Source organism: Eleutherodactylus coqui, chromosome 6, assembly GCF_035609145.1.
Source record: "Eleutherodactylus coqui strain aEleCoq1 chromosome 6, aEleCoq1.hap1, whole genome shotgun sequence".
Lineage (NCBI taxonomy): Eukaryota > Metazoa > Chordata > Amphibia > Anura > Eleutherodactylidae > Eleutherodactylus > Eleutherodactylus coqui.
Window position 1 is genome coordinate 49,233,884 of NC_089842.1, and position 21,507 is coordinate 49,255,390.

General features: G+C 43.8%; 1 protein-coding gene across 1 annotated transcript; it reads right to left on the minus strand.

Annotated features, from left to right (window-relative positions):
* Nucleotides 1-963: 963 nt before the first annotated feature.
* LOC136572078 (tumor necrosis factor receptor superfamily member 4-like) lies at nucleotides 964-20,896 on the minus strand. Its single transcript, XM_066572693.1, has 7 exons — nucleotides 20,755-20,896; nucleotides 13,442-13,567; nucleotides 11,295-11,429; nucleotides 9,255-9,321; nucleotides 7,700-7,920; nucleotides 5,546-5,656; nucleotides 964-2,982 (listed from the first exon to the last, which is right to left on the minus strand). Exons 1-7 carry the CDS (start codon nucleotides 20,894-20,896, stop codon nucleotides 2,903-2,905), a joined length of 882 nt encoding a protein of 293 aa, XP_066428790.1. The 3' UTR covers nucleotides 964-2,902.
* Nucleotides 20,897-21,507: the final 611 nt, after the last annotated feature.

Consider the following 21,507-nt stretch of genomic DNA (forward strand, 5'->3'; position numbering starts at 1 on the left):
GGTGTTTAATAATGGTGGGGCAACGCAATGGGAGATTATTAATAGTAAAGGCGGTTCGCTTCCCTCCCCCAGCCTTCAGGTAGGCCTTTAGTTTCCATTGGATAGAAAAGTGTCAAAAAAACTTTATTATATAAGTCATGCTCTGTGAAACTCTGAAGTTTCACCCAAATTTCCAGCACATTAGAATAAACAGTTTTGTGCCATTATTAAATGTGCATGAGGGCAGCTGAAGATATATGTTTGATACTGCATATGACTAGCCAATTTATTGGAATGGGGCTTGCAGAAATCCATATGCTTGCAGCGGAAACAACTTTATTCAGATGTTTTGAGATGATTTTTATGCTGCAGAAATTTCTCCCACAAATCTGCTGCACAGAATCAATTAAAGGGTATCTGAGACCATAACACTGATACTTGCTATTACTTCATACCATTCAAGTAAGGGTGGATTCAGACGAACGTATATCGGCTGGGTTTTCACGCCAAGCCGATATACGGTGTCCTCATCTGCAGGGGGTGGGGGGAGGATGTAAGAGCCAGGAGCAGGAACTGAGCTCCCGCCCCCTCTCCGCCCCTCTGCACTATTTGCAATGAAAGGAGGTGGGGTGGGGGCGGGGCTAAGTGCTTTGAATTAGCCCCGCCCTGCCTCTCCCCATTGCAAATAGTGCAGAGGGGTGGAGAGGAGGCAGAGAGGGGGCGGGAGATCAGTTCCTGCTCCTGGCTCTTACATCCTCCCCCCACCCCCTGCAGATGAGGACGATGCATATCGGCTCGGCGTGAAAACCGAGCCGATATACGTTCCTGTGAATGCAGCCTAAGTGTGACTGAGCTGTAAACAGCTGATAGGCAGGGGTGCTGAAAATCAGACACGACTAATTAATATTGATGGCCTAGAAGTATAGGGCATCACTTTTAAAAATTTCAGAAATCTCTTTAATAACATAATAAAAGAAAGAGTCATCATGACCAATCATTTATATTTTTAGATCATATATCAAAATGAACACAGTAAAACTAGAAGACACAAGTTCAAATTTCATTGTAAAAAAAATAAAAATATATAACAACGGTATATTTCTCGAATTTTACTAAAAACGTACATAAAAGCGATACACAAATAAAGACCCTTCTGTAATGAAATAAAAAAGATGCAAAAATCTGTGTAAACAATGGGGAAAAAAAGCTGAATCAGCTTGTAGTAGCCTTGATAACAGTGTCATTCCTGGATAAATTACCTAAAGTCACCCAAGGGGTAACATCCGACTATCTGCAATTTTTATGGAGCTTTGCACATTTGTTCATTATTAAAATGTATACAAAAATCTTAATTTTGTGGGAAGAAACTTTAGTGTATGGCATGTATATTATCCATCCATCCCTGGAGCGGCTCAGTTCCCAAAAAAATAAATGAATTTGAAACTTTTGTTCCAATTTTACTTGAACTTGTATTGAAATTAGAGTGTTAAGAAAAGTACCGTATATACTCGTGTATAAGCCGACTTTTTCAGCACGTTTTTTATGCTGAAAAAGCTCCCCTTGGCTTACACTCGAGTGAGGGTCCCAATTACCTGTTCTCTGGTGCAGTAGGTTAAAAAAAGAAAAAGAAGAAAAAACGCAATACTGACCTTTCAGTCGGAGTCTGTGTTTCCCCCGAGCGATGGGCTCCCCGCTGTAATTCTCCCTGCTGTCATCTCACTCTGCTAAACGGGGCTTTGAATTTCCCCGCTGTCAGCAAGTAAGCGCCAGACAATCACAGGCGGCGCTCGATGAACCAATCACAGCCAGTGAGGTCATTCACTGAATGGCTGTGAATGATCAAGCACCACTGTGATTGGCTGGTGCTCGATCCAATCACAGTGTTTACTTGCTAACAACGGGGAACTTTAAAGCCCCGTTAGCAGAGAGAGATGACAGCAGGGAGGATTACAGAGCAGCCTGCCGCACTGCCGGGGAGACCATCGCGCGGGGGACACAGACACATGCTGCGAGGTGAATATTGCGCTTTTGGTTTTCTTACCTAGTCTAGCTAGGCTTATACTCAAGTCAATAAGTTTCCCCAGTTTTTTGTGGAAAATGTAGGTGCCTCGGCATATATTCGGGTCGGCTTATACTCAAGTATATACGATATTTTAAAAATCTACATACTGTGAAGAAAGTGACACCTCGCACATCTTCCTACGCCCAAAAGTTTCCAAGATAAGAATTCTTAAAAGTTATGGTTCTCGGTGATCTTTGTAAAATTGCCCCCCTGTATTTCTTGACCCAATGGGTCTGAGCTTTTTATATAGAATCAAGTAACAAATGTGCAATGTTTCAGATGGTCAGGTGTTACCCTCCCCCCCTGGGTGATCGCTCATGAAATGACCCAACTATAAGCTGGTCATTAAAAAAAGGTTACATCTCTAGAAATTCGCTTTAACAACGGAAAGAGCTTTTCAGCAAAACGTCAATCGTCAGATCCTACCGTGTCAACTTCATGCTGACCTGACTTGTCTAGAATAAAGGGCTTTTTACAAGGGCTGATGGTTGAGAATGAATATTGCCCCGTCTGAAGGTGCTGGCGATCACATGATAAATAGTGAGTGATCGCATTTTTATTTATTTTTTTTAACATGCATCAAAAAAAAAATCATTGTTGTCAGCAGCTCATCTCCCTGTGTAAACAGGGATTGTGCTTCTGACAATAATGAAGGCATATGGGGGGACAGATTCTCATATTAACAATTACTCCTCCCTCAAACAGTCTGCTTCCACCTGTGTCGAGGCCATTTAAAGGAGTGCCGATATCGATCGGCGCTCGTCATCTTGCTCAAATCGAGCCATGTAAAAAGGACCCTAAACCACTGGATGCCAGTGAGTAATACGCAGCTCATACAGCTGCCCTCTATTCTGATGCCCCTCATGCTGGACAATCCTTGGCAATACTGGAGTCAGAACCCGTGCTCTCCTCTTGGACAGGAACTCTGAACCTCTCGCCTCCTGAAAAAGATAGAAAATACTAGGATTAAGGAAAAATGTATAACCCTGCAACAGATCTAGGATAGCTCCCAGCTCTGATAATTTTATATTAGGCTGGAGGATATGGTTGAAGTGAAATCGCAGGTCACCATAACCATTGTGAAACATTAATTCTTCTTCATGTTGGAATTTGTGTGCTTTTCGCACATTTTTCCACCATAAGAAAAAAAAAACCGATGAGGCTGAGGGGCAGTCGCACCGCAACGCTAGATAGCTGCCAATTCTATCTCCTGCTGTAGCCTACTATGGAAATAAAAGAGTTGCCTGCTTTAAACAATCCGCTTTTGTTGGATTAATTCTCTAAACTACTGACTTTCACTTCCACTGGAGAATAAAGTATTATACACTGACATGCCAAAAGTTATGGGACAGGAACCAATATTGTGTAGGACCCCCCCAGCGGTCCTAAAAGTGCAGCATCTCGACATGGCAAGGATTCCAGAAGTGTATGGAAGACATCTAGAGGGATGTTGAGCCATGCTGCATGGATTGGGTTCATATTAGGTAAACGTGCCATACCATTTGTAAGAACTCTCCAGAACTCCCCTAAAACCAATTCTGGACAACTTGGGCCTAATAGCATAGTGCACATGTGTCAAACACAAGGCCCGCAGGCCGAATCTGGCCCGCTGCCTCGTGTTATGTGGCCCGTGGCGTGCCGACGCCGCTCACCACTGCAGCAATTACCTGCTGGGGTGCCACAGCTCCCCGCTGGTAATCACGCCGGCAGCGCTGATCCCGGAACACACTGACGTCAGTGTGCAGCAGGGATCCTCCTCCCTGAGTCCCCTGAGGACTCGGGGAGGAAGCGTGCCGGGCGCGCACACTGATGTCAGTGTGCATCCAGGAATCAGCGCGAGAAGAGGAGGAGCGGCGCTGACAGCAGGGAGGAGCTAAGTATATGGGTTGGGGGGCTTATTATTGTTACTGAGAGGGGCTTATTGCTGAGGGGGGCTTCTTATTGCTGAGGGGGACTTCTTCTTGCTGGGGGGGGGGCTTATTACTATTACCGAGGGGGCTTATTATTATTACTGAGGGGGGGGGGCTCATTACTGAGGGGGGACTAATTACTGGAGGGGGCTTATTACTGAGGGGTGTAATTGTATTTTGGTCGCGCAAATACGCCGCGTATTTGCGCTATCGAAAATCGCTTAGGCCTGTATATTTGCGTTTGCAAAAATGAACGCAGGTGGGCCCACTGAAATGGTGCGCAAATATGCAGTGAATACATAGGTTTCCTGCACATTCACCACGTATTTGCGCGGCCCATGCACACGGGCGGAAATTCCGCAGCGGCATTTCCCGCAGAATTTTCGCCTGTGGAAGCTGCCATAGGATTGCGTTAGAAAACGCAATCCTATGCAGACGGCCACGATTTGTTCACACGAAATCTCGCGCAGAAAACAAATCGCGGCATGCTCTATTTCTCTGCGGGGCTTGCAGAGGTCCGCGCAGAAATGTTACTCCCCAGCCACTGGCTCCGCTCTGCACATGCACCGGCTGCCCGGCAGCTGGCCCATCACAGAGCTGGAGCTGTGGGAGCAGGTAAGTACCGCGCTGATTCCTGCAGGGGCGCGGGTCGGGTCCCACTGCGAGAATTCTCGCAGCGGGATTCAACCCGGCCGTCTGCAGGCGGCCTTACAATCGGCCCTTTGAAGGTCACCATAAGCCTAATGCGGCCCTCGGTGAAAAGGAGTTTGACACCCCTGGCATAGTGCATTACCCTGCTGGAATATCCCATCATTTTGGGGGTACATGAAGTTCATGAAGGGAGGCAAATGGTCACCAAACCACCACCAGCCTGCACAGTGCCTTGCTGACAACTGGGGTCCATGGCTTCATGGGGTCTGCACCGCACACTAACCCACCACTAGCCTGAAACAAGTCATCGGACCACACCACATGTTGACGGCCCTCGAAAGTCCAGTTATCATCCTGATGAGCCCAGGTGAGGCGTTGTGCCTGGTGCTACAATGTTAACAGAAGCAATCTGGTGGGTTTCCTGTTCTTGTCTCCCATAGAAGCTAAAGAACGCTGCACTGACCTGTGGGATATGTGCGTGTAAGGGGCCACCTGCAGTGAATGTGGATGTGATTTCTGCCAGAGACCACAGGTCATGATCATTAAGCACTCATGAGTGGCCTCAGCGCAGTGCACTGTGAGGGATGATGATGTTGCCTTCTGCAATGTATTACCGATACATACATGACACTGAATCAAGGAATGTCCCATCCGTTTGGTGTCCATTATCACATTTCCTTGCCAAGAGTATGCTGGTCAGTCTTCAACCTTACAACTTTGCTTTTTTTTTAAATGGCGCTACAGACGCCACTTTATAATTAATTTACATACTGCTATCCCATGACTTTTGGCATGTCAATGTAAATTAGATAATTGATACATTTAGGTGGAAAACGTCCTAATATCAATGGAAATGTTACAATAAAATTCCACAATGTTATGTTGCAGATATTAACAACATATTGTGTCATATAGGCTTATTTAATACTGTAAAAATACTTACTTTTAAATCCTCTGTTCACCTTCTTGTTCTTTATCTGCGTTATCATAGTTAGGATTATTCCGGCAGAGAGTAGAAGTAGGATGGTTCCTATCAGAATTAACGACAGAGTCCCTAGAATAATAAAATAGGAAATTATAAGAAGCCACAGACTAAACTGAGGAACAACCTGAAAACACTAAGGGCTCACCGTATTACAGGTGCATTTGTATGGAGTTCTAATACAGAAAGTGGACAGAAATATGGAAACACCCATACATAGAGATAAAGAGGTTGGATCAGGATCACAAGTTAAGTTTAAAGGCCCACTTACACAGACAGATAATCTTTCAAAAGATTGAAAGATCAGTGATCGTTTTGCATAAAGTACCAATAGGCACTAATTGCTATTAGTACTTTATCAGGTTCATTTGCATGCAAATGGGCTTCTGGGAGCTGTTGCAGAACTCAGCAGGAGATCGGAGCTCTGTAATTAGTTCCATTGCTCAGCCGTGGGCTGCTAAGAGAAAACAATGTAATCTCTAGCTCCTCGTGGAGAATTCAGCACCATGGATAGCAGACACAGTGTGCAGTCCTGCTTATCAGCTGTTCTACTGGCTGGGCTGACAGCTGAGAGAAAGCAATCAGCTGTAATCCGCTCTTCCCCACCTTGTGCTTAAGGCACACAATGATTATCGCTCAAAAGACATCTTTTGAGCGATAATCGTTGTGTCTAAATGGGCCTTAAACACTTTTCAATAATAGTAACATGACAGATTAGTTTGCTGCCTTTACTGTACTTCTGCATGCTTCTGAGAACAAAAACAAATTGTGGCATGCTCCGTTGGATGGAGTTGTACTCCTCTAGGAGCATGGATTTTAGGAGAGAACACCCCTGTACATATGGCAAATGTAGAGTACAAATTTCAGAGAGCATCAAAAGAGGTGCAGAGGTGCTTGACAAAGACCCTTCTGTGTCTCTGGGTCGAAACATTGCTGTTTTGCTATGCTTAAGTTGCGTGCAATAACTTCTGCTATGGTTGAGTTTTAATCTGCACCTCTTTTGATGCTTTTTGGAATTTGTACTCTGCATTTGGACAATTTGTGGATTGTGGTCCTGGTCCATTCAGAGGTGTGCATTTGATTTCTATCCCCGAGAGGTTGGTTGAAGGAGTCCTGCTGAAGCTACTAACCTTACACTTCTGTACATATGGCAGATGATAGAGCCTGCGCAGCAGCAAAAGGAGACCACATAGCCTTGTAACTAGGGAGCCGTATGACCCATGCGCACTACCGGTAAGGCACAAAGCTCTGCCATATACATGAGCCTTAAAGGACTCTTCCAGGCAAATGCTATTGATGACCTATCTTCAGGATAGGTCATCAATAGTTCATCGACTGGAATCCAACAATCAGGATCCCAGTCAATCAGCCAATTGTCAGTATCACAATATACAGGGTATAGAGCAGAAGCGATGAGCCTTTTTTTGGGAGGGGGGGCGCTTACAGTGGGAGTGCGATCGATTGGTGTCCCGAGCAGTGGACTTCTGATGATCAACTATTACCGACATCCTGAGTACTGGTCATCAATATTATTTGTGTGGAAAACCCCTTTAAGGTCTAGCTTGGCCAAACATACGTGTCATTTCAATAGGATTGGGGAGGCAAAGAAACCATCAGGCAGCTGAGGCTCTTCTTATCTTGTGGAGGTTGAAAGGTTTCTCCCAAAAGGAAACTTCCATCAGATCCACCGACCGCAGCTTTCCTGTGATGCAATCCCCCCGTGTTCCTGTACTTCCCAAGCCTCATTACATGCTATATGAAGAAGTACAGACTACAGTAGATGCGAGGGGAAGCTGGTGACAAGGAAACAATTCCATCTGACACTGAATGTCATCACGGCTCATGCTTTGCTCTAATTCTCTCTCTTCCCTTATATTTCCCTTTGGGGTTTTCCCCATCATAAACGCTCTTGCTTCCGTTTTGTCAATAAGACTAATTTCCAACAAGAATACAAGCCAGGACTTTCCACGGTAAAGAATACACACGCAGAAAACTCTGAAAAAGTCCTTGTAGGCTTGGTCAGGAAGTGTCTGAAAGTCCAGGTCTTCTGTTCTAATGTGATTTCCAGGAGTTTCCTGCAATAAAATGGAAAATAATTCATTAGGCGACATTTACCCCAGTAAAACGAGTGGCCCGGAGTGGGTGGGATGTTGACGGCGATCTGGTTGGTAGTAGTGGTAACATTCTGAAGACTGGTGACGTTTCTTCTGTGAGCGGATGAAGCTGGGGTTACAGAGGTGGTGGTTATTCCAACCGTCCCAGGACTGAGCTTGCTACATTTCACGTCTTTTGTGGCAGATCCATGTTCTGAAATGCCTTGCCCTGTGGCATTGCAGCTAAAAAGACAAAAAAAGACCAAAAACGTGCAAAGTAAGAATCATGAATGCAGACCAAAATAGATATAATAGGCAGGGGCAATTCACAGATTAGCGCGGGCATCTGCCCCTAACAGCCCATCTGCTCTCACTCACACGAGTTTATGAGTCTTCATGCTGGCCGCATCGTGTGGACGAAGAATTAGCGTTTTCTCGTCCATTCATATGGCCAGGTGCGGTGTATATACTCCGCAGCCCGGAATTCTCTCGGTCAGCATAAATCCTTGGAATCACTTCTAATGCCTAAATAGAGGCACCTGTCATGTTTTAGCAGCGCTGGCTGATGCTAAACTCCCTGCTTCTCCCTTTTTGTTCGGCTCCCATAGGAGTCTATGGGAGCCGCCAGCGCATATCGGCGAAAAGATAGTGCAAGACCTATCTTTTCTGGCTTTGTATGAAATCAATTGCCGTTCTTGGTTGCCGATGTACTACTATTCTACAAGGCTAAAATCGCCCATCTGAAGGAAAACATTAGGAACAGACAACGTTTTAACGCGTAAATACGCTTGTGTGATTAAGGTCTTACATATAGAGAACACAATGGGCATGGGCAGGGCTACAGTTGGCACCAAGGAGAGAGGCGCAAAGACAGGGCTGTCTCACATGAGCATATGGTAATTGAGTATTATGCACGCGGGTTTTGTGCACACAATATGCTGTACCAATATAGCATAGGCGGCCATTTTGCCGCTCACATAAATTGTGTATATTACATGCACAGAATAAAAAGTAACATCGCAGCACGTTCTATCATGGCATGTACTATGCATGCATACAAGATAATACATGGCAACTGGCGTCCCGCAGCCCATACACAATGTCATTGCATACTGGCTGCATATGTATATACCTCACAGCCCGCACGTTGCAAGATACGCTTGTGTGAACCCGACCTAAAGAATCTATTATAATATTGGTAAGCACACTTAAGTGTGGGATAAATAAAGGGTCCGCTGTGCCCCAGGACCAGATGAACCTGAAGTAGTCACTGGCTATGGGGGCAGCTGGCCTTGTTACAGCTTGAAAATAATTGTGTTATGGGGTCACTGTCAATAGGGTCGTGGTAGTTGGGTTTAGAAAAACTATTTTTTCTTATTCAAGGTGTTTTTCAAGACGTCCCCATTGATGACCTACACTCCGGATAGACCATCGATAGTTGATCGGCGTGGATCCAGCACCATCGCTGATCGATGGATCACTGTGCTAGCATACAGAGCAGATAGGTCATCAATAGTACAGGCCTTTAAAGGAGGACTGGCAAAAAAAACCAAAACACAATAGCATTGTCTACTCACTCTTTCCATGGACGACAGGCACTATTTTTCTGAGTTGAAAAATATCCGGTTTTGCAGGGCAGGCATTCTAAAAAGAGAACATTTACAGAGTCCGTGTGATTCACAGCAGTCTGACTGAAAGCTGAAGTGCGATATTAAGTATAAAGAACGCTTTGTGGCCCAGTACAGTAATTTTACTGACCATGCTCATTAAGGGTGCCTTTACATACCACGGAATATTCTGCAAGGCGCTGTGGAATATTCTACTGTTAAAATCCGGACACCTAAATGCCAATTTTGACATGGAATTGCTGGCTGAATTCTGCCAATTTGAATTTCCCCTCAAAATCTGCATGTTAGCCAATCGGCTTTTGTTGCGGATATTTCCAGACGACGATGCATTCCTGTGACCCCCTTGTTATGTGTGGCCGAGCATTACCCTGCTAGAACATGAGAGGCCACACATATGGGGTACCACTACTAGGGGTGACTGACTGTCGTATGCGATGGCCCTCCAGACCATCATACCAGCAGTCAGATCAGTGTGCCGCTCCACAGCAAATGAGGATTGAGGCGCTTAAAACGAGGTCTCCAGACACGACCATGTCTGTCAACCGTGCCCAAACTAAACCTGGATTCATCGCTGAGGACAGCCCTTTTCCAATCTGTAGTAGTCCAGTTTTGCCGCTCACGACACTGCAGCAAATGGAGGTAACAGTGGGTGGAAGTTAAAGGCAGTACATGTAATGGGCACTATAAGACCAAATGTCCTTCAACCAAGCGCCTTAAAAATGGTTCCGACACACAGGGACCTGTAAGGATGGTGCTTCTCGGACAATCAGAAAATCCTGTCTACTGGTGGTCTGTGACGGCGTTCTGAGCACAGTTGTCTTGTGAGTGCCCTCACGCATCTACTAGTCCCAACACCTCCTAATGGTGTGGTCAGAACGTCCCAGGTGGCGGCAATTCGTTCATACGACCATCCAGTTTCTCGCATTAAAATAATGTGCCCCTCTCAAACTCTTAACTGGGTGAAATCTCTACTCTGCATCATAGAGGCGTCTAGTGGTCAACAAGCTTCACACAAGTGGAAGATGAAGTCACTACACACAAGGAGCCTCTGAGGGCCTTTTTATAGGCCATGGGGTGTGGGGAACCACTTTTAGGGCCTCAGGTGACAAGACCGTTTATTTAATCCCACAACTCTAATCATTTGCATATCTGCCTGAGATGTAACTGCATGCCGAGTTTTGTAGCAAAAGGACAACTTCTTCTAGGGGCGGGATTTTTTTTAACACAAAGAGCGTACATCTAATGTGTAAAGCCTAATTACACCGATAGATGATTGCTCAAAAGTCGCTCAAATGATAGTTTGAGTGACAGTTTTCAGCGATCATCTTTGCATACTTTATAGTAGCTAATTAGCTACTATAGAATATGCAAGCGGAGTGGGACACTGCCAGGGCCTCTAATAGAACAATACAACTGCTTTTTTACATATGCCAACAGCTGTATTCTTCTCTGTTCTGTCTGCCAGTGTCCCTGCTGTGAATTCACAGCAGGACACAGGCAGAAAGAATGTTATCAGTGCAGCAGGCTGATAACAGCCTGCAGCACTGATAACAGCCCATTGCTCAGTTCTAGCACTCAGTTCTAGAATTCATCCATCAGTGAGTTGTGCACGAAAACTGCATGATGTCCCTGCATTTAGACAGAACAAGAATTGCTCAAAAGACGGCTTTGAGCGATTCTTGTTGTGTCTAAAAGGGCCTTAAGGCCTGTTCTAGACTTTGTTCACACATGTCAGAGGTTCCATCAAAATAGACACCTTAGTGGAGCCTGACAGACCCCATTATATGTCAGTGGTGTCCATTGAGTGCCAAAGGGGTCAGTCATGTGACCGATCCATCACAGCGCTGAGGCTTCTGTTATAAATGTATAGCAGAAGGCAGATGTGAACAGAGCCTTACAACACATTGATGAATGTAACTCATTATTCACAGTTAACAAACTCTGTATTAGAGATAATAGTATGGATTAAATACAATGCACATCACGTACTGTTCTCTACAATCTCTTTTCCTGCGTCACATTGACAGGCAGTGTTGCGATTGTTCAAAGGTCTACTTCCTTCGGGGCATTCACAAATGGTGTTGGAGCTGTCGGTACACGGCTGTTTTAGAAGGGAACCTTGAGCTGTCAAAAGAGAAGACAAGGAAATCATGATCATGAGAAGTGATTTCCCAATCTCACCTCTTACTTTACATTCACGTGTTCAGCATGGACAAAGCAGTTGTTCCAAATAGGTAGTAATAGATGAAAAAAAGTGTAGCGTCCCGAATGATAGAGGAGTCGTGAAATTGGAACTCACAAGAAAGACGTGTCTCTCCAATGATATAACTAGTTCATAGTGGGAAAAACAGGTGCAGTCAATGCGTGTGAACGCTGTATTCGCCTGGTCCACGCTACTGCTCCTTGGGCGCTGTTGAATACCTCTCTCCTGTCATTGCAGAAGGCTCTTTGGTGTCATTGTTGGGAATTCCTTAATAGGCCCTTCCTCTCTACCCTGCTACAGTATCTCCCATGGACTGATTGGCAGTCTATGCAAAACATCTCCCCGTCGACCAATCCGCTATAATGGATATGTATTTATTCTGGTCCCGCCCTCATACGGGCACTGATTATTCTCGCTGTGCAGAACTTTGTTTTTCTGTGGTAGTAATAGGAAATTGTTGTGGTATTTTGCGTCATTTCTTCTAGTAAGTCAATATTAGAGCTCCGTTGGAGGGTGCGACATGAGGCCACCCTTTTCAGCATGAATACGGTTATCAGAGCTATGTTATCCAGGGATAGTGTAGGATGAGGGCCCTTTAGACAGTCCAAGAAATCGGTCAGATTCTCGCAATCAGCGAGAATCTGAACTATTATTGTTCAGTCTAAATGCATACCCCGACTGAACAACAAACAATAAATCTGTTCATTGTTTAGCTTCTACACGCATAAAAACTGAACAATGGATCGGCTCGTGCAAACAGGTATGCATACAGCTATGAATGACTGCAGGCAAACACCCCGCTCTGCCACTAGTGATGATCGTCCCTGCGTAAAAGTACAGGAACAATCATCGCTGGGACAGTCTATGGGGCAGCTATGCCCAACAGGTCGTCCTGTGTAATGAGACCCTAGTGGCGCTTTTAGACAGGACGAGAATCTTACGATTCCCGTGTACCTGAGTGATTGAGCTATTAATGTCATCACCAGCTCGATCGCGCTCGGGCAGCCTGTTTAGGTTGCGCGATTCTTGATAGCGCTTTCTATATACCTCTATGCAGGCTGTCTTCAGCTGCCGAAAGCAGCAAAAAAGAAGCAGACTTAGCCGAGGGGGCACAGCATTTGGATAAGTGCTGCGGCCTCCTGATTTTAGTGATCAGCGGAAGTTTCAGCAGCAGGACCCCCACTGATCAATACTTTTGACATGTCAAAAGTTATCTGAAAGGGTAGTTACTCTTTAATTATATGGTAGCTTATTACCTTTTATGGATACCTAATCAAAGTTATCAAGGGAAATTAGCTAAGACTAGCAATTATAAGGTTGGTCTTAGTACAATTTCCACCGATGACATGATTTGCCTAATAGATGAAGGGGTGCACAGCTCCGGATGTATTAGGCGCATCTCTGCGCGCCTGAGCAGAAATGTATACTATATCCGATATAGCGTTCATTTCTGGTATGATTTACACCAGTTTCTGGTGTAAATTAAACATAAAGGTGCCGCTATGGGGTAGACACACCCCTCCTGATAAGCCACTCCCCATTTTAAAGTAAAAGTAACAGATGGTGGCACAGACAGCAAAAAGTTGCAAGTTTTGCTAAAATCTCTACATGTGCAAAAATTTGTGACTTTTTAACACCAGAAACCGTCGTAAAAGGGTTTTATGAATGTCCTCCTATGTTAAAATATTCGTTATATGAACCAATTTCAGTGACTGTTCAGATTCTTGGGTGCAACTCACATCAGACAGACACATGTCTGTGCGCAGTCCAATAGCTGCGGGCAATGCATGTCCGATTCTGGGCTCATAGGCTACCATGCGTTCATGTGCTGTCCATGAAATACACGAATACGGACTATATGCCGATGTAATTGGGCCCTAATAGTCGTACAGAAAGGGGTTTCACCTCCCTGTAGCTTGTTTTTTTAGCTTACCTCTACTACAGACATCACACTGTTTACATGGACCTCTGTCAGTCTTTGGGTTGTAGTAGTTTTTCTTACAAGTCACACATTTTGATGCTTTATTCCGGGATGTACATACCTCCGATATCTGCTCACCTGAAAAGCAATTAAAAAAAAATTATATAAAAACAAATGAATTTCACTGAACTACTCAATACTCTGTACAGTATAACAGGGACTTTAAAGGGGCTGTCGAACCGTATAAAATTTTTTTAAAAAAAGCAGCGAGAAGTATTGTAAAATATAAGACAACCCCAACATGAAATAACATATCTGTAGTATCTTTTCTTAGAAAAGCAGCAAAGTGAAATTCCTCTGTTATTCCTCTTGGAAATGCATGACTATATTGACAGCTAGATGTAAATCTGGTGTGTCCCTATACACCCTGACATTGTCAGAACCGGGGGGTGTAACTATAGGGGATGCGGTTGCACCCAGGCCCAGGAGCCTTAGTGGGCCCATAAGGCCTCTCTTCTCCATATAGGGAGCCCAGTACTATGAATAAAGCATTATAGTTGGGGGCCCCATTACAGGTTTTGCATTGGGGCCCAGGAGTTGCAAGTTACGCCTCTGGTCAGAACTGATTGGGCAGTGTCAGTTTGCAGGGACACACCCCATTGACAAGGGAATGGTAACACCCAGGTGTCAATTTATAGGATTCATAAAAAAATATTTATATATTTACAGGAAGAATTACAGAAGAGCAACATGATATATAGCGTTCTATGAAAAGATGCTACAGGATTGTTATTACCTGAGGTATACAAGCATTCACTAAGAGCTCACTTATGCGGATGTGCGGTCATTGATCATTGCGTGCCCAAAATGGCCATTGATTTCCATAGGGCCACTCACACCTGTGTTTTTATTACGCATGCGGGAAAAAAAAGTCCTATCTTGGTGCAAATAATGCACAAATGCGCACCAATATAGGCTACGGGGTTTGGACGTACGCACCCACATGTGCCTGTTTGAGCCCGACCTAAAACAGATATACCTGGGAAGTTGGCAGGTTCTTATTAAAATTAGCACATGTAGCCAATTAGGACGCCGCTTTCTATATCTGTAGTTACAGTATAACTATACAGTGCTGAACAAGTAATAGCGCTCTTATATTCGGCCCTTCCTTTTCAGCAGGTCGTAAACCAGACTGTCAGAAAATTACTGAAATATTGAAATAAGCCTCGGGGTCCTCTGGAGGACTGTCCTGTCCTGCACTGCACAGAGATCCCATTGATTTGAAAGAACACTATGCAATACTTCCTTTCCCCTGTGGCGGCGCTGTAGAGATATCGAACACTCACTGCCTGGTTTCTCCGTAGATCATAGCAGCTGATTGCTGGGAGCACTTTATAATTTGCTTATTGTTAAAGGACCTTTCAAAAAGCAAGGACTGCCCAAAGTGGAAAAATCTTTACAGTAAAAATTCTCTTATGGAATATGTAAGAATAGGTTGTCTAAAGTGGACACACTTAAAGGGAACATGTCACCAGATTCATACTACCTGAACCACAGGCGGCATGAAGCCGGGACAGATATGCCCATTTGGCCCATGTATGTTTCATTTTGAAATGTTGCTGCGTTTCAGGAAAAATAAAATACTTCTTAGACGTCTGACTTGGAGCTCAGCTCTTGAGGTAAAGGGACGGCTGCACCAGCTCTCCCTGCCTATAGCATCAAACGTGATAGCTCCTCTCTCTGCTTGTGTATAAGGAGAGAGCTGTCAGTCTGAAAGACGCAGATGAGGAATGCCCAGTGCGGTCCATCTCTTTGACTTGGGCATCTGTTCCAGCTGACCTCCAAGTCAAACTATGTTTTTTTTACTAAACCTCCTTGACCTCTCTGCTGCGTTTGACACTACTGACCTCCTCAGTATGCTTCACTCTATTGGCATAAAGGACACTGCTCTTTCCTGGTTCTCCTCCTATCTCTCTGACCGCTCATTTAATGTCTCCTTCACTGGCTCCATCTCCTCTCGACTTCCCCTCGCTGTTGGGGTCCCCCAGGCCTCGGTCGTTGGTCCCCTTCTCTTCTTTATCTACACAGCCCCAATCGGACAAACCACCCACAAATTTGGCCTCCAATACCACCTCTACGCTGACGGCACCCAACTATACACCTCCTTCCATGACATCTCTAAACCATTCCTCCAAAATATGACCGACTATCCGCTCTCTAACACCATGTTCTCCTTTTTTCTCAAACATAACCTCCCAAAAACGGACCTTCTCGTCTTACCGCCTTCCGCCAGCCCACCTCCTCCACAACATCTCCATATCAGTATCTGGCACCATCATAACCCCCAGACAGCGCGCCAGCTGCCTTGGGGGGGGGGGGGGTCACACTGGATTTGGACCACTCCTTCACTCCACACATTAAATTCACATTAAATGCCCTCATCCATTCCCAACTCGACTACTGCAACTCGCTACTTATTGGCTTTCCTATAGGGAATCAGTTAATAAAACCTTCTGCTATGCAACGAGGAAAAGACAAAGCTGAGAAATCAGTCTTCACCTACCTATATAACAGTAGAGGGCGCTGCATCCAGATGTATCGGTACCTGGTCTCTACAGAACAGATGCAGATACCACTATACTGTTGTGTATAACTGTGTTTAAAGGGGTTGTCCCGCGCCGAAACGGGTTTTTTTTTTTTTCAACCCCCCCCCGTTCGGCGCGAGACAACCCCGATGCAGGGACGTACAGAAAGCTTACCGGAGCGCTTACCTTAATCCCCGCGCTCCGGTGACTTCTATACTTACCTGTGAAGATGGCCGCCGGAATCCTCTTCTTCCGTGGACCGCAGCTCTTCTGTGCGGTCCATTGCCGATTCCAGCCTCCTGATTGGCTGGAATCGGCACGTGACGGGGCGGAGCTACACGGAGCCGGCATCCTGCACGAAAGGCTCCATAGAAGAAAGCAGAAGACCCGGACTGCGCAAGCGCGGCTAATTTGGCCATCGGAGGGCGAAAATTAGTCGGCACCATGGAGACGAGGACGCCAGCAATGGAGCAGGTAAGTAAAAAACTTTTTATAACTTCTGTATGGCTCATAATTAATGCACAATGTATATTACAAAGTGCATTAATATGGCCATACAGAAGTGTATAGACCCACTTGCTGCCGCGGGACAACCCCTTTAAGGGTCTCTATTACATATACTTTATGTTCAATAATGCTCTGCCCCCACTCTATCCCACCATCCTCCCTGTGTTGAACTGCTCTCACCGCTCATATGTAGCCGCTGTCCCCAGGCGCTGTGAAGGGAAGCTGTTCTATTCTGCAGACGGCTTCTTCCCTCACAGCACTCGCTTGCCTCCTGACCCGATGTACTGACGGGCTCCAAGTGCATTGGGCATCTACTGTGTATGTCTTTATGCCAGATACCATAGGACACCACTAGAGGTCTTGTGTACTCCATGCCACAATGGATGAGAGGTATTTTGCTGGCAACAGGGGACCTACAGAATTAGGTATATTAGTATTATAATTTTAGATTTCAAGGCTTTGGCTGATCAGTGAATGTAACTTTTTTCAGCTACACATGTAGTAGTAATGTAACAGCGATGAGAAGCACCTGCAGTACTCGTCCTACGCGTGAGTAAAGTACTAGTCACCCGGTTTTGGGGTTTTCCCTCTTGACGTTCCACTCATGATGTATGAAAAATGCAGCATCTGCATATCTCTATGGTGAATGTAAGCTATATTTATCTTCAGACAGAAATACTCGTAAGATCTAATTTTACAAAAAGTGAAAAAGTTTTCCGCCTACACATGGGACGTTCAAAGGAGCAACAAGCCGGCTGCACATAACATGCATCAGCGAAAGGAAGTGACTGATCGATATCTGATAATGTGCAGGATTCATATTTACGCATCCGACTTCTGGGGAAATTACAGACATTTACCTTAAATGACACGTTACAAGGATGTAGACTGGTTTGTGCACCAAAGTCAATAAATATAGAAGTCAATGCGCAAATGCACGCAAGACGTTTCACACATTTGACTCGTTAGCCATTTCGATCGGTGCGTTTGCTGGCCGTGTGCAAATAAATATGTCCTGCGAGCAGAAAAAGTATAGTAAAATACGCCAATACACACGCAAAAAAAACTAATTCAGTACGCCATTGCGCTTATGCACGTGTGAAGCCGGCCTGACGCTGACCCTTTCTTCAGTGTTCCTGAATGCCTTTACAGTGAAACATCTCTTCCTTTAATCGCAGTGGGGGTACGTATTCTTAAAGGCATTGTCCCAAGATTAAAGGCATTGTCCCAAGATTAAAGGCATTGTACCAAGATTGCAAGTTAGCCCCTATCTCACTGCTGAGACCCCTGCCAATCTCCAGAATGGGACTGCACTGCTGGCTTCTCGCCCCACATGGACGTCAGCTTGAAGGGAGCGCTGGCCCGGCAGGTGCAGTCAGCATTCTATTTATTTCAATGATAATATAGGCTATGGGTAGAGGATAACTTGCAATCTTGGTACAACCTCTTTAAGGTACCTTTAGGTTACCTATCCATGGGCAAGCGCGATATTGGGCCAAGAAACTTGGACTGATATTGTGGGGTCTACCCGTGGATGCAAAAGGAAATTTCAGTCAAAAATGAATCGCATCTATGAAATTCCGATCCGCACGTGGGATAGGGGATCGGAAGGGTTTCCGATTGCTTTCAATGGGAAACCTCGCATCGGTCTCCCATGCACATCGCACTGCGTGCGAGAGCAATGCAATTAATTCAAGGTCCCATTGAAATCAACGGCCGATGCGTTCCGAGGAACACGTGCCAAAGCAGCCTTATAGAGGAGACAACCCTGTTTCCCTGAAAATAAAACATAGCATGATTTTCCAGAATTTTTGAGGATGCAAAATGATTTTTCAGGCTTTTTGAGGATGCTTGAAATATAAGCCCTACTCCAAAATTAAGCCCTGTAACAGGTAATTTTTAAAAGTCAATTTAAATAGTGTCCAGGCAGCTATACATGTAAAAACGTTAAGCCTTTTTGAACAAAAATTAATATAAGACACTGTCTAATTTTCGGGGAAACACGGTATTGACTGAATAATCACTCAAAAGAGCAAATTCAAATGATAGTCGTTCAGTGTAAACATGGCCACCAACAGGGTGATAAGCAATAAGTCGCTAGTTTTTTTAGCCTTTCAAAAAAAGAAGTTTCTGGCTGACCAAAAGTAGTCTGGTGTAAAGTCAGTCATTCGTATTTCAATGACTAGTGCATGAATTTGCATGGAGATCTCTCTATGAACGACATCTCAGCCAACAACTAATGATCATCGCAGCATGCTCTATTTTCCTACAAATTTGTGCACCAAAGCTCCCCATAGAAGTCAATGGGGATCCACAAATGCGCTAGGAGATGTGTGAAGCACTGCGTGCAAAGAAGCCTAATTCTTTCCACAAATTTGCATACACTCGAATGATGCTGAGGAACAATCACAGTCCGCTGAGATTCGATGTGGATTTTCACCGTGGAGATCATTCGCCGTATTTCAATGAATGAATTCTGCAATGACAATCCACAGCATTTATGTAACAAATACACTGCGCTGCGATCTGGAGATCTGCAGCACGACTAGTTTTTGAGGCGGACTAATTCTACTGCAAGTGAATGGGGTTTGTTAAAGCTCCAATCACTTACATTACACCGGACGTCCTGCAGAATGTCAGCTCTCATTCCGTAAGCAAAATTCCCCAGCAATGCCGCTGTGCGCGAATTCCCCTTAATATCACACGGCAGTCAGATGTGAAGAGCATGCGAAAATGACCAAACTTATGTACAACCAGATAGATAGGTATGAGATAGATAGATATAAATGATAGATTAGATAGATTAAATTAGATTAGATACAAGAGATAAAAGAGATAGAAGAAGAGATAGAAGAGAATGATTAGATAGATTAGATAGAAGAGATAGAAGAGATAGATTAGATAGAATAGATAGATTAGATAGAAGAAATAGATTAGATAGAATAGATAGAAGAAATAGATTAGATAGATAAGATACAAGAGATAGAAGAGATAGATTAGATAGAAGAGATTAGATAGAAGAGATAGAAGAGATAGATTAGATAGAATAGATAGATAGAATAGATAGATAGAATAGATAGATAGATAGAATAGATACAAGAGATAGAAAAGATAGATTAGATAGAAGAGATAGATTAGATAGAATAGATAGATTAGATAGATTAGATAGAAGAGATAGAAGAGATAGATTAGATAGATAAGATACAAGAGATAGAAGAGATAGATTAGATAGAAGAGATTAGATAGAAGAGATAGATTAGATAGAATAGATAGATTAGATAGATTAGATAGAAGAGATAGATTAGATAGAAGAAATAGATTAGATAGATTAGATAGAATAGATAGAAGAAATAGATTAGATAGATAAGATACAAGAGATAGAAGAGATAGATTAGATAGAAGAGATTAGATAGAAGAGATAGATTAGATAGATTAGATAGATAGAATAGATAGAATAGATACAAGAGATAGAAAAGATAGATTAGATAGAAGAGATAAATTAGATAGAATAGATAGATTAGATAGAAGAGATAGAAGAGATAGATAAGATAGAAGAGATTAGAAGAGATAGAAGAGATAGATTAGATAGATTAGATAGAATAGATAGAAGAGATAGAAAAGATAGATTAGATAGAAGAGATAGATTAGATAGAAGAAATAGAAGAGATAAAAGAGATAGATTAGATAGAAGAAATAGATTAGATAGATTAGATACAAGAGATAGAAGAGATAAAAGAGATAGATTAGATAGAAGAAATAGAATAGATAGAATAGATAGATTAAAAAGAACAGATAAAAGAGATAGAATAGATAGATAGAAATGAATGGATAGATTGAAAGATAAATATATAAGTAGACGGATAGATAAATAGATATATAGATTTTTTTAAATGTATAGATAAATATAAGTTAATAGATATTTAAATAGATTAAAATATCTATCGATAGATAGATAGATACACATATAAATAGATATAAATAAATGGATATATAGATAGATAAATATAAATAGACGTATAGACACATACATATGTAAATAGATACAAAGACATAGCTATGGGAGATTGTATAAAGATAACAGTAGAAACAATTCATTAGATACATTCCTATTCCTGATCCGTATATTTACAATCTCCCTCTACAGTATATCATCCCCTTATTACACGGATACAATAACACACACACACATATTATATATCCCCCCTCTGACCGGCCGCACACCCGTGCCCCCACCTGCGGCGCAGTACTTGCAGCACACATATTCCTTCCCCAGCTTCTCATAATACTCGTCCGGAGCGCAGGCGGCGGCGGAGGGCGGCAGCAGGACACTGAGGAGGAGCAGCCCGGTGACAGCCTGCAGACACACAGCCGCCATCCCTTCTGCACCGTCACACACTGCTCCATCCTCGTCCCGTCACGCCTTATAGTGCACCCGGCGAGGGGCGGGGACGTCGGTATAAACAATCTGCTAGCGAGTAGTCCTTATACAGTAATGTGTCTTTAAGGCCAAGTAAACCAATCGGATCACAGCTTGCAAGTGTTAGGGAGTTGAAAGCTGGCGTCTGATTGGTTGCTAGGCAAACTGCTACAGCTTTTTTCAGCTCCTACTGGGTAGAGTGACCCATAGCAACCAATTGGATCAAAGCTTTCATGTTAGAGAGTTGAAAGCTGGCCTCTGATTGGTTGCTAGGCAAACTACTGCAGTTTTTAAGCTCCTACTGGGGAGAGTGACCCATAGCAACCAATCAGATCACATATTTCCTGTTAGGGAGTTGAAAGCTGGTGTTTGATTGGCTGCTAGGCAAACTGCTGACCACTTGGGAAAGAGGCCCACAGCAACCTGTAATTATCCAGAAATCTAACTGGAATATGAAAGTACCGATGTAATCAGTTGCTATGGGTAACAGCGCTAATAATTCACATTGTGTGTGTCTAGGGGCTCCTTCACACAAGCATATGGGTTTTTGCGGTTGCCTGCACACGCAA